Here is a 16912-nt window from a genome sequence, read left to right as displayed (position 1 = left end):
ACTGTGTTGAAAGAAAAATAAATACATAAAAAATTTAAAATTAAAATGGGTTTCAGAAATGATTGAAAAGAAAACGTGAAACACATGAATCAAAAAAATCACTATCTCCTTTTGGTCCCTCCAGACCACACATTCTGGTGTCTGAACAAGACATGGGATCCAAAAAATAGAAAAGAATCATATCATTATGAGAGTTTTGTATTAAAATAATGTTCTCTTGTATTGTTAGAAGATTTTCATAATTGTTTTTTTTTTTGGTACAAAGAGGCTTTATTAAGTCTGGGGATGGAGATATTAATATGCATCAACGAGAGTCGAACCCACGACCTCTTCACTAAGAGGTGTTGGTTTCAACCACTACAATAGCTCTACATTGACCATAATTGTAACTCTAGTCTTAGAATTTCAGAAACCCCTACCAAGAAAAAGAGCAATATTACTTCTAATAAGCAAACTGCGTTCAACACTTAAGCTTCACTGACCAGTGCATGATGTGTTAAGCTACACTTGTTTGCTGGAATAAAGATGGGGCATAGTTTGTTTGGTTGCTTGGGGTGGAAAAGGTAATTTAAGAAAATTTGTCTGTTAAGGTGGCAAGTCAATTTTCTCATTTCAAGCATTTTTAAAATCCTACAAAATATATGAAATTTTATGAAAAAATAAAGTAAAGTAAAAAGTGAGACCCCACAATTAATCGCTTTTTTACAAAATTCTTTATTTTTATTTCCTTCTCCTTCACACCACTATACATGCGACACAGCCTGCCATTGTTTGCAAAGGTAGGGTAGAAATTAAGGAGTGGGCAACACTCTAAGGAGCCTAGGGTCCACCTCTTTCAATAAACGTTTTTCATGGTGATGTCTTTCAGCTTTTTGATTTATGAAACGCTTTTTTTTTTTTTTTTTTTGCCAAATATGAAACGCAAGTGGTGCAAGTGGCGAAGAGAGACAACACTTGCTACCAGAAAAAATAGGAAGAGAGACAACACCACATGGTTTCAGTCGTCCTTCGTACGTTTGTGCTTTTATGACTCTTCATAGGCAAAAGCAAAACCCTCTGAGCCATTGAGTGAAATCAGTAAACCAGTCAGCGACCATTGTTTTGAAAATATAAAGACAAATTTACCGTACGTGTATGCAGCTGGAATGCTGCATCTGTTAGGATTTTTGTTCGCGACTGTGCAAATATCTTTTTCGCAGGTATCCGAATCTGACACCTGTACACATTTGAATCCGACGGTTCAACTATTCAGGTTATGTTAAAAGGTTTTAAAATTTACAAACTCATCTTGTAATTATGTAAATTCACAATTTGAAACACAAACAACTCAGCTCAACAGAATGAGACTTCATTGGTTCGAATCTAAACCCTAGCCATCGAGAATTTCCGGCCCTTGTCTTGGATGATTCAATCTTGCTGACCTTCGTCATTTAATTCTTCTTTTGGAGATTTGATGGGATGTGTAATATGCAGAGGAAGAGATTTGAGAATCTTTAATGAGAAGAAAATTTTCAACCTTAAAAGACGTTCTAACTGTTGAACTTGATTTGCATATTTCTTCCACTAATCAAAATAAAACAAAACCTCTCCTTGTCCTATGCTGCTAGTTTTGATTACGGTGAGTTGTGGGGTTGTTAGGGTTAGAATGGGGTCGAAACCTCAGCATTTTTTACCTGTAAATCCAACACAATAAATAACTAAATATGCTAGACCATGGATTATTTCTTCTTGCTGGTTTATTGTACTTCTAGTTTTTAGTCATCTGCGAGTATGCTCAGTATTGTTGATCTAGCAATGGCTACATCATTCCAGAACTAACTCCATTCGGGTATTCTGCCAGCTTCATCTTTGGTGATGTTTGCTTGGGTCTAACAAAGGAATAACAAAAAAAAAAAACCCCTAGCTCATACCCGACTTCAAACCTCATGCTTGTAAGATTCGGATGTTTATAATTGTAATTTAATCATCTTTTCTTTTTGCAACGATTGCTCATTTCAATTTTTCTCTTGTTATTTTGGTAAGGTCATTGTTCTGATGTAACTTGACTGAGAATTCCACTTATTTTATATAACAGAGTTATGTGACTAGTTTTATGGATAACATCTAAAAGATCTGCAACTTAACATTGTCGAGATAAGATCTCATATTTGCACTTGCACTGCTAAAACTTAAAGGAATTCGGTATCTCGGGGAAATTCAGGTGAAATTGCTTGAAAATTGTGTAGTACCTGCAGCGAACAGAATCGGATTTTGACCTTTTATTTCAGAAAATTGTGTTTTTACACTTTTTATCATTTTTTTGAAAACGGACGATCAAGATCTCGACTGTTCGCAGCACTGAAGCCGTGTTCCGATTAACGCGCATGACGTGTCGTGAATTCGACTATTGCTGAACTGTTAAGCAGAAGCAAAATCGCGTGGTTCTGTCGTACGTTTGTGCTTCTGTCACTCACTGCTCGTCGACATGACCCTCTTAGCAATTGAGTCAAATCAGTAGTAAACCAGTTGGCGACCATTGTTTGGAAATGTAAAGACAAATTTACCGTACATGTACGGAGCTGGAATGCTGGATGGATATGAGAGGAAGAGTGATTTTGCTAGAACGGTCTTACGATCGTTGGATCGAAATCGCAACTAAACAAGGAAAAGACGAAAAAACAGTGGATGAGGGGAGAGAAAAAGGATAGGAATAAAATCGTTTTTGCTGAGTCACCCATGACCCAACCCAACGACAGAAGCCCAAAAGGATAAGGATGGTCCCACCAGTAGTAGTAGCCTTTAATCTTTTTAATTAACTTTATGGTTAATTCTCTCGATTATCACTAAATCTCCTAATTTCCCCCTCCTTCACTACTATAAATAAGCAAAAACCTCTTCTGCTTCTTCATCAATCTCGATCTGTTTCGTTTGAAAATTGGCATCTGCATCTACATCTACAGTTCTCTCTCTCCCTGTTTCCTCGGCCAAAAGAGCCCCTCCGCCACCAAATTCCGGTCGACTCGTGTTGCCGGCAGGAACATCTCATCGGAGAAAACCGGATCTCGTCATCTCTATTCTTCCGACATGTCTTCTCCGGCGTCGCTTTATGAGGTTTTAGGTATAGCAAAGGGCGCAACGAGTCTGGAGATCAAGACGGCGTATCGGCGTTTGGCACGGCTATGTCATCCCGATGCGGTTGCGTTCGACCGGAAAGGAACGTCTGCGGATAAATTCATGAAGATCCACGCCGCCTATTCCACACTCGCCGATCCTCAGAAGCGCGACGATTACGACCGAGATCTCGATCTGATCAGCCGGCAACGATTTTATAGATCTTCTTCATCTACGGCATCTGATTACGCGGCATCAGCAGCGTGTTCGATGTCTGGATATTCTTGTAATACTCGCCGGAATTGGGAAACCGATCAGTGCTGGTGACAGGGTTTTGGTTCCTTAAATAGAAAACAGAGTATTCACGCCAAGAAAAAGCATGTACATAGGGTGATATCCCTTCAGAGGCGAATCGGGATTTTGGATGCGGGCGCCGGCTGCTCCTTTGAACATTGGAGGCGGAAACGGCAGTTAGGGTTCAGAATTCAGGCAATGGCTATTCAACATCTCAAGTACGCCAACGAGAAAACCCTATATTCACTATCTTTTAAGAACAAGCAGTGCAAAGATTACTAGAAATTTGAAGTTCCTCACAACTCAAATAAAAATTCACTTGTTCTCAACCCTGGGTTTCAAAAAATTAAGCTTCCAAACTGTGCTACACTTTTATTGTGCTGAATTGAATCTTCATAAGCTTGAGCCCTGCTTCCCTTTTTTTTTTTTGCAATTTTTAAGAAATAAAGCAGTATCTCATTTTTTTTCTTGCAAATTTTACATTCACATGTTGAATTTATAAACTTGTCATTGGATAAAGATTCTTTTTTTATCAAAATGATATTTATGCTAAGGTCTCTAGGAAATTCTCTCAGGTCCTTGGTATAATTTTTGGATGAATCAAATAATGTGAATTCATTCAGTTTGAAAGAGAAAAACTAACTGAATTAAAGAAACTGGAAGATAGCTTGAATAGTTAAAAAGAAAAAGGGAAGAGAGGTAAGATAAAGGTCTGGATTTTTTTTTTGGAGAATTTAATGTAAAAGTTTGAGTAGAAAATTGGGTAATTTTCTGGATTTTTTTTTTGGTTTATGTCACTTTTAGTCCAAAAAAATCGAAACATTGCATCTGCTTCCCTGTACTTAAGAAAAAATCAATATTAGGACAAATTAATACTTTTATGACTAATTTGCCTTTTTTTTTTTAAATTAGAATTTTAACCAGATGGATGAAGAGATTCTCCCTTCACCCATCTTCTTCATTGATTGAATTGAACAAACTGTTGCAGACAGAATTTTTTTTCTTTTAGTAAAGAGACAGAAATAGTTTGACAAATAACATGTTGGAAAACATGCACCCAAGAATGCTTGGCGAGGTGGGGTATGATTTTTGATAAGACATTACATTGCACTGTAGCAGGTTGAATCTGGATTCTCCGATCCGACGTGCACCAGGGTGACTATACAAAGATTAAGACCCAGTGACGGAGTAATCAACAGAAGCGACAATCTTGGTACGGGGAAGGAAGGAAGGCGAGTGCTAGAGATCGAGCATCTTTCGATTACTCCGGGTCTGATCTTCAAAATCGAAGTTATAGAAGAGAAATGGAGTTTGCCAGTAGTCCCTATAAGGGTTGATCGGCATTGTACAGAGATGATGTTGGGAGAGAGCCGAAGGGGCAGGCAGAGTTCGAATTAATTAAATTCGCAGACCCAGACAGCAAAGCCCTTGTCATACAGAATTTTAGGAATGGGTTCAGTAGCCAAGAATCATTACAAACGGCAGTTTTGCGTGTTCTGTGTTAAAATGAGATTTTAAGCCTCTGCAAATGTTAGGATTCGGCCGCTGCTGCTTCCCCGTGCGGTGTGTTTGAGAAAATGGGATTTTCATATGGATCCGAGGGTTGAAGCTTGATCTCCAGCAGGCCGCTGCCTTCCACCAAATCCCAAAGAACTGTGGGACATAGAGATCGACTAACTCAACAAACTTGAACAGACTTTATCTTTTATTTATTTTCTTCTCTAAGCTTTCAACAAATGATGATTCTCAGTGCTGGTATGTTAGGTGTGAATCCAGGTTTGCAACACGTATCCCTCTTATATCATTCACATGAATCCAGGTTTGCAACCATTTGCTCAATATCAATGAAGAAGATGGGTGAAGGGGAATCTCTTCATCCATCTGGCTAAAATTCTTTAAAATAATAAAAGGGCAAATTAGTCATAAAATTATTAATTTGTCCCTTATATTGACTTTTTCTATAGTACAGGGGAGACAGATGCAAAGTTTTGATTTTTTTAGACTAAAAATGATATAGACCAAACCTCAGGGGGTCCAAATGAAAATTACCCTAGAAAATTTTAGGAAAATTTAGTATATAGTCGTAGGAATTTGCTCCAAAGGCGAAACTTTTTTTTTTTTTTTTTTTTTTTTTATTTCCTGGTAGAATTCTTGTTTTTTTGTTCTACATTATGATAACGTGTAGAGTCTGTAGACCCAATGAGAAACAGAACCAGACCACCCAGCCTTAATTTCAAATCATATGACAACAATCACTAGAGAATGGTTCAATTGACACCATTATAAAATCCCATTATTCTGATATCTACATCTTAGGACCACAATCATTAAAATTTTAAAGTTCAGTTTGTTTGATTCATTAAAAAGACAAGCTTTCCAAAGTATAGTTTGTTTGAAAGTTTAACTGCTGAGGTGACATGATAATTTTTTCACCCATGAGTTTTCAAATTTATAAGTGAAATTTTGAAAAAAATTGTGAAAAATAATAAAATAGAATTCACATTTAATACTTTTTTACAAAATTTCTTTTCTTTCTTTTATTTTTTCTCACCGCATTTTTATTATATATATATATATATATATATTGTAAATAACAATCTTATTCAACGCGATATTATTCAATGCGGGCAAGGGGTGGAGAGGAACATAATTCCACCAACCACACAGTGGAAGACGGCCAATCTTTCGAGCCCGAAACCGAAGGGCCTTCCTGGCTAAGAGATCTGCAATCACATTATAAATCCTAGGAATAAAGGCAGGAATACAATGTGTAAAGTTATCCATTAAATAATGGATATCTTGGATCAGAGGGTCCACTACCATCGGGGGTTGAAGCTCGCTTTCAAGGTACCTGATTATCTATTTACAGTCAAACTCAATTAGAATTGACTCGTAACCGCATGCAAGTGCATCCAATAGTCCTGCTCTAAAAGCAAGGATTTCACCTTCTTCAGCTGAATTATAGGTCCCAGGTACTGATGAAGAACTCAAGAGCTTTCCTTCGGCATCTCGAATAATAATACCGGCACCACCCTTCTTAGTTCTTGCAACCCATGAGGTATCTACATTCACTTTCACAAAACCTCTTGGAAGAGGTTCCCAAGTCAACTGACCATTTTCTTCGTTTTCCACCCTCCTTTCTGATGTAGGTTTGGTTGTTTTTTTATTGTCCCAGAACTCTTGCATGGAGTAGACTGCCTTCTCCACCACCTCCTGGGGTTTGTCGCCCATGATTCGATCATTTCTAGCTTTCCATAACCACCACACTACAAAAGAACTAAGACTCTTCATAATTTCTTCATCATGCTTGTTTAATTTGCTAAATTCCTTCAATATAGGTAGCTATTCTTGAAGAGATCTACATTTATCATCCAAAATTCTCCGTGAGAGAGGAGAAACAAACCATACACTCTTCGCAAACTGGCAATGTAATAGTACATGAGAAGTTGTTTCTTCATCCAAGCCACATTCTCTACATAATGCATCTACCCCAATCTTCTTGGAGATTAAATTAAATGTAGTTGCAAGACATTCACCGCCTTTATATATGGAACTTACAAATTTATTTTTTTCACTCGTTTTTCTCTATCTCACCTTTAAAACAAACGTGACCCACTTTATAAAATCCCATTAATCTCAGTTTACACCTTAAGACCACAAATCGGAGGTGTGAACAGCCCACCTTAAAGGAGATCATGGCAAAGCGGCTGGTAGATGTCAACTGTCAAGTCAAACTTAGGTTTGGTTATGAGAATCCCATCATCATAAGATTTTTTAGGATGAAATTTTGTTTATTTAGGAGACATAATAGTCTTCTCGCTTCCAAAATTCATGCACTGTGCATCATCTCAAGGGTTAGTATAGTTCTTCCAGATGGCCCAGGTGCAACTGAATGATAGAAGTTTCTCCAACATTGTCGAGGATATTAAATTTTTTCTTAGTGGCCTGACTCTTTCATTTTAGAGCCCATTTCTAGGGTGGCAAACTGTGTTGCCGATGCTCTAGCTAGGAAGGCATCATCTGTGGCAAGCATGATGATTTGGCCTAATTACACTACGTGACTCCTTGATCTGTAATCAGGACGTCATTAGTCCTTCTTGCCTGTTTCAATGAAATTCTTTCACCGAAAAAAAAAAAGAATAATAAAAGTTTCTCCTCTCCTGACCCCTGATAGATCCATGTTTCATCGATTTGATTTGTTGATAAATTTTTTTTGCGACTTTTGCATTTGAATTTCAGGATTCGATTTCCAAGTGCCTCCATATGCTTTGACTTAGGACTGCATTGAAGGAAAATGTGTTGTTAAAACATTATGAAATAGCGAATTTAAATAAAAATAAAACAAACATACAAAAAGATCCATACTTTTCAGTGGAGAGGTAATGGGTTTGACCCTTGCGGACGACAAAGCTCCCTCTGATGATGTAATTGAGGTGCGCGCAAGCTGGCCCGGATGAAACACAGACAAAAAAAAAAAAAAAAAAAAAAAACTGAAAGTAACTTTTACATGTAATGTAGTAAACAATGAAGGTGTTTGGCATGTCATAATGGTAGAACGCTGTTATAAAAGCTTGTTTAGCACAAACAATGAAGGAGTTTGGCTGGTCAGAATGGTGGAACGCTATTATAATCAGGGAACGACATTTCGGATATTTCGCCCGGTTCGCTACCCAAGTCGTGGCAAAGGGATATTGCGCCGATATCTCGGCGATATTTCGCCCCCTATAGAAATTTCGCCCTAATTTTTTTTGAGTATTTTTATGCAATAATTTTGGTAAATTTGATGCCTATCCTAATCTGATGCAAATATGTGGTAAATTTGAATTATTTCCTAAAAATTATTTCATTTAAATTCTCTTACCTAGTCACATTTAATATGTTACCTTATAAAGCCTACATCATTAGGACATAATTGGAACGATTATCAAATCACTCTGAAGATTATTTTATAAGATTCATTACTAATTTAAATTGTTTCCATAAATTATTTCATGTATACACTCTTCCCTAATCACATTTGGCATGTTGACTTTGATAATTTAAATTATTTCTTAATATATATTTCCATTTAAATCTCCTGCCTAGCCACATTTAATGTGTTACCTTCTAAGGCCTAAATCATTCGGACATAGTTGAAAAGATTAACCGACGATTCTATTACAAAATATCTTCATAATTAAATTGTTTCCATAAATTATTTCATGTATATATTCTTCCCTAACCACATTTGGCATGTTGACTTTTGAGGACTAGATCACTAGAATATAGTTGGTAAGATTGCTCATTAATCTTGATGATTTTACTATAAAAAGTTTTTCTATTTATAAGTTATTCTCTGTACATTTTCTTCCGAATTACATTTAACACATTAACTTTTGAGTCTTGAATCATTGTGATAAAATTGGTAAGATTGTGATACAATTGCGAGAAATCGCCTAAAAAGTGCAAGAAATAGTATAAAAAGCATACACAAAAAAAATTTAAAAAATATTTTTTTCCGAAATATCGCGAAATATCGCGATATCTCGCGATATTTCGCGATATATCGCCAGATATCGCCGAGAAATCGGCGATATCTGGTAAATGTCGGTTTCGCCCCTGGTTTCGTTTCGCGAGCAGAAGTAGGCTCGACAAATTTCGAAATTGCAGCAAATTCACTCTTTCCATGATTATAATAACTTGTTTAGCACAAACAATGAAGGAGTTTGACTGGCTAGAATGGTGGAACATGACTATAGTAGCAATGACAGGCTTACACTTTTTCGATTTCTCAAGAAGTGCACTATGGGAAACCAATCGGTGCTGTTGAACAGGGTTTTGGTACTTTTAATAGAAAACAGAGTATCCATGCCAAGAAAAAGCATGTACATAGGGATAGACCAAAATGAGAAATAGAACTAGACCATCCATTAATATAAACTTGAAATTTAAAATTAGTGGGGGATTATTGGTACCAAATGTGAATTTCAAGTCATGTGACGACAATCACTAGAGAAGTTTGAAAAAATAAATATTTTCAAAAAATTTCGAGGCTGTTTGGTTAATTAAGAGGACCGACAAGCTGCTCAAAGTATAGCTTGTTTGAAAGTTTGTCTATTGAGGTGGTATAAAAAATTTTCTATTTCATGTCTTTTTAAAATTTTATAAAATAGGTGAAATTTTGTTAAGAAAAGTCAAAAATAATAAAGTGGGATTTGCATTTAATATTTTTTCACAGAAGGATTATTTGTTGTGCCAACAACTAACACTTATTCTATAGAGTCGACAAGAAATCATTAAAACCTGTTTATTAACTCTATGAAAATCTGGCCTTTGGATGTCGTAGAAGAACTGCTAGTCTTAACAAAAACAGTGGGAAATGTTAACATAGAAACCTTCGAGAATGAGGATGCCAGAAATTAGTTAATTAGTTTGGCGATCCAGTCCTTGTATAACTGGGGTACAAAAGAGTGGGAAACAATAACTATTGATCTCTATATATACCAATTTTAACTCTATAAATTAAAAAAAAATTTAATTTACAAGAGTCTATATGTTTCATTCAAAATAATAAAAATTGGATACATATCAATTAATTACGAAATTCTTTAACCATTGGATTAATATAATTGAATATTAGATTCCTAATCCTTATTTATGGTTGTCTCAATCTCTGGCCCCTCTCATCTTTTCCTCCAAGATATTTTCTCTCTTCTCTAGACACAAATCAATTTTCTGGCAAACCTAGACATAAATTAGTTGAGTTACTAAATGAGAAGACAATTAGGGAGTGAGGGTCCTCTACCCATACGGAGAAGAAATCTTTCTCTCCAAGTGGGCAGAGGAATTGGATTCGCAATTAGGCTTCTATCTCTTCTAATTTAGTAGGGCTTGGTCCATAGACGTAACCTACGAGTGTTGCTTCCAATCGTTCTCGTTCATCAATCACTTTCCCAAGTTCATAGTCTGCAAACTGCTCTCCATTCTCCAATTCTCCACCGTGGGAGAAGCGTAGTACATGGAAGTATCAACTGAAACGAGATGAACAAAAACTATGTGAACGATCCATTCGATTTTTCAAGAAATTCTTGTCACAACAATGGGTTAAATTTCTGTTTGTTTTTCTTTCAATATGAAACAAGAAAAAAATCAGGGGAGATTTATGCATAGATTTTGACTCCTAAGAAGGAGTTTCCAAGTTTCAACTTACAAAAAAACGAGAGATTTCCAGTGAGGGAGAAAGAGAGGGGAATGGATGTTGAAATCTTTGTTCTCTTTCATAAGAATCGTGAGTTTAAAAATTAAAAGGTCTTGATTGTAATTTAAGTATTTTGTATTTACAATTATATCTTGCATTTTTATTTACAATCGTTAGATACAATTTTTTACACGTGGCATGATCTTGGCCACTAGCAGCTGCTACAACAAATAAAAATCCGGGCTGATCTGTACTTCCCTTATTCCGAGTAGTATGTTGAGTTGGGCCAACCAGAAGGGATCTCCGGCGGCCAAAGCCAGTGCCATTCGTGATCGCCAAGATCACTAAAAGTTCAAATAAAGAATCTTTCACAATTCTCGTTTGGAAATCACATTATAAGATTTTTGTCCTAGTCTTGTTTGGCCGAATTCACTTTAGACGATTGAAATGTCTTCATACTCTAATATCTGTTGTTCCCTCTCCTCTTTCCCTTTGACATATTTTCTCTCTTCTCTAAATTTTTTAAATTTTTTTTTTTGGTAAGCTCTTTTCTAAGCACTTTGAAAGCTTCTGAAACCGAAAAAATAATTCATGCTAGACATAGATAAAGATTATTTCCTAACATGAATCAAAACATCTAGATTTATTCGAGATCGATGGCGACATAAACTTATCAAGAACATGCACAAGTCTAAAAAGTCCCATTGTTATAATGTAATCTAAAATATTTCACGAAAAAAAACTATAAAGTCGTAGACACAAATCAGTTTTTTGATCAACCTAGACATAAATTAGTTGAGTTACCAAGTGGAGAAGAGCAATTAGCAAGCCGTAGAGGGTAGAGGAATTGGATTCGCAATTAGGCTTCCATCTCATCTAATTAACTATAGTTTTTAAAATACGACTCTTCTCTTCATCCCGTCCAAATTTCTCTCAGTGAAGACTTATAATCAAGATACTTTATAGACAAATTATAAAACTCTAGACAAGTCAGAGTTTACTAAATGTAGAAAAACATTAGGGAGTTGCCTACATGGAGAAAAAAATCTTCCAAATTTACTTCCAAAAATGAAAAGGAAGACTAAAAATTTTTGGTCATGGTCAATTTTGGCCTAATTCACCCTTAGATGATAGACATGCGCTCGTATTCTAATCCTATAATTATAATTGAATATTCGGTTCCTAGTCCTTAATCATGGTTGTCTCAATCTCTCTCCCCTCTCCCCTCTCCCTAAAAACATATTTTCTTTCTTCTCTAAACACTTTGAAAGCTTCAGAAACCGAAATGTTAGGACATGATATCAATTATTTCCTAATATGAATCAAGAGATCTAAATTTATCCGAGATGGGGGCATAATTTTACAAAAAAATGCACAAGCCTAAAAACCCCACGTCTATAATGTAATCATATTTATAGAGAAATTATAAAACCGTAGACACAAATTAGTTTTCTACTAGCCGATACGTATCCATATTTGATCCAACCGATACGATACATCTCGATACGTCTCTCCATTAAATTACACTAAAATACACTAGCTAAAGCGATACAATACTCGATACAGGACAATACGTCTCTTAAAATCACATGACCGATACGATACTTGATACTGATACTTTAAACCTTGGGAGTAAGTGCTGATATTTCATAGAAAGAAAGTCATAAGAGTTATTTTATTTTATTTTAAATTAGAAAGAAAAAAAAATCAAACCCCCAAGCCCCAAGGGCAAGGTTTAAAGTATCCCACGATACCATACCATACTATATATACTAGCCGATACGTATCCATATTTGACCCAACCGATACGATACATCTCGATACGTCTCTCCATTGAATTACACTAAAATACATTAGTGAGAGCGATACAATACTCGATATAGGAAGATACGTCTCTTAAAATCAGGTGACTGATACGATATTCGATACCTAATACTTTAAACATTACCCAAGAGAGCTCTGCCCCGTGATTTATGTAACATCCATTCAATGCTGAGCACCACGGACGCACACGCACCAGCGTTTGAATAAGCTGTCTCAGTGCACGCGAGTCACGCGACCTGATAGCTTTTGTTTTCCTTAATAATTAATTATCGTTAATTGCTAATAGTCTCTTGAATCTTACGAATTTCGATTTCCTGATTGCTGCCTTCCATGAGTAGTATAAATATGGGTACCCTCAAATGGAGAAAAACTGCGAAAATCTGTAATTATGACTGCAATTCGTCAAATGGAGTCCGCTTGCTCAGCTTTTTCTTTGGAATCCACTCCGTGTTTTCTCCGCCAAAAGCTCCGGCGTAACAACGCTACCTTCTCTCCTCCTCCTGCTTCCTCTTCTTGTTTTAGATTCCGGTCATCTCGCGTCGCCGCCACCTATTCCTCGGCGGAGAAGACCAGTTCACCACCTCACCTGATTTCTTCAAAGACGACTTCGCCGGAATCGCTGTATGAGATTCTCGGTGTACCAAACGGCGCTACTTGTCGGGAGATCAAGGCGGCGTATCGGCGGTTAGCGCGTATTTATCATCCCGATGCGGTTGCGAGTGACCGGAAAGACAGTTGTGCCGTTGAGTTCATTAAGATCCACAGTAGCTATTCCACCCTCGCCGATCCTCAAAAGCGCGCTGATTACGATCGTGACCTCTTCATCCGGCAACGGCTTTATAGATCTCCGTCATCCGCCACTTCCTACGCGGCGGCGTCAGCAGCATCTTCCATGCAAGGATTTTCTCGGAATACTTGCCGGAATTGGGAGACCGATCAGTGCTGGTAGACAATTGTCTTGTTTTCCTGCCTGTTTCTCTTTTTTTTAGAGTTTAAAGAATTAAATTAATTGATATTCAAGCTGAGAAAAGTAGTAACAGAAAACGGAGTACTAAGGCCAAGCAAATTCTTCAGGGATCATTGTTTGTTAGAATAATGGTGGGATAGCAAATCATTTTTCATGAAATCTCAAAAGTGTGTTTGTTTGTTTGGTTCGGATGATTTTTCACGAAGCAGTGTTTCAAAAACTCAAAAACTCTACAAAATATGTGAAATTTTATAAAAAGAAAAATATCGAAAAGAATAAATTGGAATTCACATTTAACATTTTTCTGCAAAATTTTTTATTTTCTTTTCTTCTCCCACCAAGTACTGGTATCCGTTCTTTTTTTCTCCCTCATTCCATTATATATATTGTTTACATGTTTTTTTTTTCCATTTTCGACTCACATGGTTTACAATTTCAGTATAAACTAAATCTAATAATCCATATAAAAACCTATGGATTTAAAGGGGGTGGGGGGGGGGGGGGGGGGGGGGGAGGCCCCCCCTTTTGGGTTGGTTGGTGGTTCATCCTCGAGCAAAGCATCCTTGTTGGGGCGTTAAACCAGCGATCACTTTGCGCGCCTTATTGCCGTATTATAAATATATCCTCACCGGATTAGCATTATTATCGTCCGGGATGCTATTGGGTGATACGGGCATGACCGTCTCTGAAAGATGGGCGAAGTCATGAGTGATTTACAACCTTTTCTTTCTACCGAGGACCCCGCATTGACGAATCTCCACAACAACTCTTCTTTTTTTAATTAGAACTTATCTTGCTCTTGTTGCTACTGTGATATTACTGATGAGTAAGACCCTTTTTTTTCCCACCCCACCGGTATGCGGGGAAACAAGGGGATGGGACACAACCTAATAGAAAACAGAGTCCTAAAGCCAAACAAATCCTCATAAAAAATGGAAATTAAAAATATAAAAAAAACACTACACTCAAAGAGATTTTTTTTTTCTCTCATGTTTTTTGCCATCTTTTTCTCTTCTTTTTTGTTTTTCTTCTTGTATGTGTCCAATCACGGGTGATCCAATTCAACGTTGGAGGTGAATGTGGCTGCGCCATGCATATTGTTGATGGTTTTACTGAATCTTTGCTATTGTGCAATCCCTAACATGGTGCAGTAGGTGATGCGACTATATAAAAAAAACATGTTCAGATATTACACATGTCGTCGGCAAGGGTTGAATTCACTACCTTTCTACTGAAAAATGAGGTTCTTAACTATTCCATTAATCCTTCATTGACTTAAATTTCTTTTGTATTATAATTAGGTTGTCTATGTTGATCCCAAAAAAGGAAGATAAAAAATCAGGCTGTCTATGAACCCGTCAAGAGCTTTAATGTTTTGGTTTAGTAGCGATTCATTGGCTGAACCGATTTGGACTAGCAGTTAGGTATTTTGTCCATAACACATACGAACTCCCATATGAATGGAGTGGCCAACCTGAATTTTTAAAATTAAGGAACAAGCTAGGTTTTACCTGCTCCATCCTCAACATTTGTTCTGCTAATAAAGATGAAAACACGTTCTTTTACTACAAAATCTCTACCTCTTTTTTTTTGGGCAAGAATGCATTGATTGAGAAGAAGGGCAAGAAGAACAAGGAAGCTTCAAAATAGCATAAATTGTGAAGTTACCAGGTGGTAATAGATCCCCCTTTGCCAATGGAGGAGTCGTAGGATGGTTAAGAACCTGACTTCTCAGTGGAGAAGTAATATCCATATCCCTAAATATAAAAAGCGCCTGTATACAATAAAACAAGGCCCTCCTAACTAAAGAATCAGTTATAGAATCACATTTTTATATTCAATTAAAAATATGATACTAAATTACTAATCACCATGTTAACAACATATTGAGAAGGAAAGGAGTTTTGATCATCGATGCATATGTGCATGGCTTGGCCTATAGGTAGAGACTATAGTATTTATTTGAGTTGTTTCTGCTAGAGACTAATTTTTCGTCATCCATGATGTAAAGGAAATTTTCGTCACTCATGACATAAGTTTTGGTAGATATTCTAAATCTTCTTCTTAGTAATAGAAGTAATTATGGAATTATAAAAATAGTGATGTGAGTGAAAAGTAACTTCTCTGAAAAGAAAAAATTATATAATTAGATTTTTGGAAGAAAAAAAATACACTGAAAGAACCATGCAGGAAAACAAGCACAAAAAATATATATATATGAAAGAAACATATGCAGGAAAACAAGCATATTAATACATCCAAATGCAAAATCTACTCTATGATCAAGACAGTTTAACTAATCCCTGTATCTTTGTTGATTCATATCTAGAATTTTAAATTAATTTGAATGTCAATTCTAATGTTGGGTGTTCTTTAAAATCGGATATTCAAATGGAAATTTTATATTATTATTATTATTATTTGTGTAAGTGTGTTGGAGGTGCTCTTTCTTTGGTTGTCTCTTCCTCTCTTACGTAATGGTAGAAGGTCTTATGCATTGATTAATAGTTTCGTGAAACAATTTAAAATAATTTTACGCTTTGAATCCTCTACCTATTTAGAGATATATATTCTAATCAATATGATTAGATTTTTGATACGTGTTTAATTTCGAAGCAATATCATCTTTTTTTTTGTTTCTTTTTCAGTAATATTAGCTAAGATAGTAATTTATAGTCTAAAGTTCTATTTTAACTAATTAACTCAAAAAAATATTGAACATCTGTCAAGAATCTCAATCATGTAGATTGGAAAGCTTCTTCTATATGTAAGAAGAGGATTTGGACTCATAATTTTATCTTCCCTGCCATGATTTATCATGGGCTGAGTTATTCAGTGTGGCCTTTAGATTCTCTCGAAAATCGAGTTTAATTGGGCCACAAAAATAACTAATGAGGCCTAATTGCACCTCCATTTTGGACCTAAGTCCAAACGATATGATAATAAGCTCATATTTGTTTTTTCGTCCAAAAGCATAATTATATAAATCTCTCGAGGTGAAAATTCCTAGAGGCATTGAAAGAACTGTCTGTTGAACATGAAATACAAGAGACAATTCCACCAAATTCTAAAGAGATTAAAAGTTCTAACCACGAGCAATAAAATCTGCATAAGTATTGTTCGACCTACTAGTAAAAATTAAAAAAACACATACTCAAAATGAATCTTAAGGTTCATAATCTCATTTTTCTTTAAGAACATGTATTTCATTCAACCAGTCCTCATTTCAAGCCAAGTTAGGAGTTTTGGAACTTGTTACACTATCTTGCAGGTTCTAAGTTTCTAACCTCCAAAAGAAACTGAGCTTAGTTTAACCCCAAAAAGAAAAAGAGAGAACTTTTTGCTGGGGTTTGATACTTGTGTAATAATTCATATTTCGATAGCAGACAATGTTTCTGCCAATCTATTAGCTAGAGGTGCTCGTTATTTGGGTATTTCTAAAGTTTGGTGGATGCAGCCACCACGAGGTCTTGATCCTTTATACTCTATTCCTACAAGGAGGATTTCCCCAGACTTGTTTCTCTGAATGATTTTTTTTTGTCTGTGTTTGGCCAAAAAAA

At 36.1% G+C, this 16912-nt stretch overlaps 1 protein-coding gene and 1 pseudogene across 1 annotated transcript; both read left to right on the top strand.

Moving 5' to 3' along the window:
* Positions 1-3063: 3063 nt before the first annotated feature.
* LOC149015078 (chaperone protein dnaJ 11, chloroplastic-like) lies at positions 3064-3417 on the top strand. The gene has a single exon (XM_089156494.1). The coding sequence runs from the start codon at positions 3064-3066 to the stop codon at positions 3415-3417; it is 354 nt and encodes a 117-aa protein (XP_089012620.1).
* A 9356-nt stretch (positions 3418-12773) lies between these two features.
* Positions 12774-13436, top strand: LOC149015077 (chaperone protein dnaJ 11, chloroplastic pseudogene; annotated as a pseudogene).
* Positions 13437-16912: the final 3476 nt, after the last annotated feature.

This window comes from Hakea prostrata, chromosome 5 (assembly GCF_041222555.1).
Source record: "Hakea prostrata isolate BN-2017 chromosome 5, UWA_Hpros_2, whole genome shotgun sequence".
NCBI lineage: Eukaryota > Viridiplantae > Streptophyta > Magnoliopsida > Proteales > Proteaceae > Hakea > Hakea prostrata.
The sequence above is the reverse complement of the archived record's forward strand: the minus strand, read 5'-3'. Positions and strand labels throughout refer to the sequence as shown.

Excerpts from the sequence above, each read along its gene's own strand:
- LOC149015078 (XM_089156494.1), top strand. The coding sequence starts at position 3,064 with ATGTCTTCTCCGGCGTCGCTTTATGAGGTTTTAGGTATAGCAAAGGGC.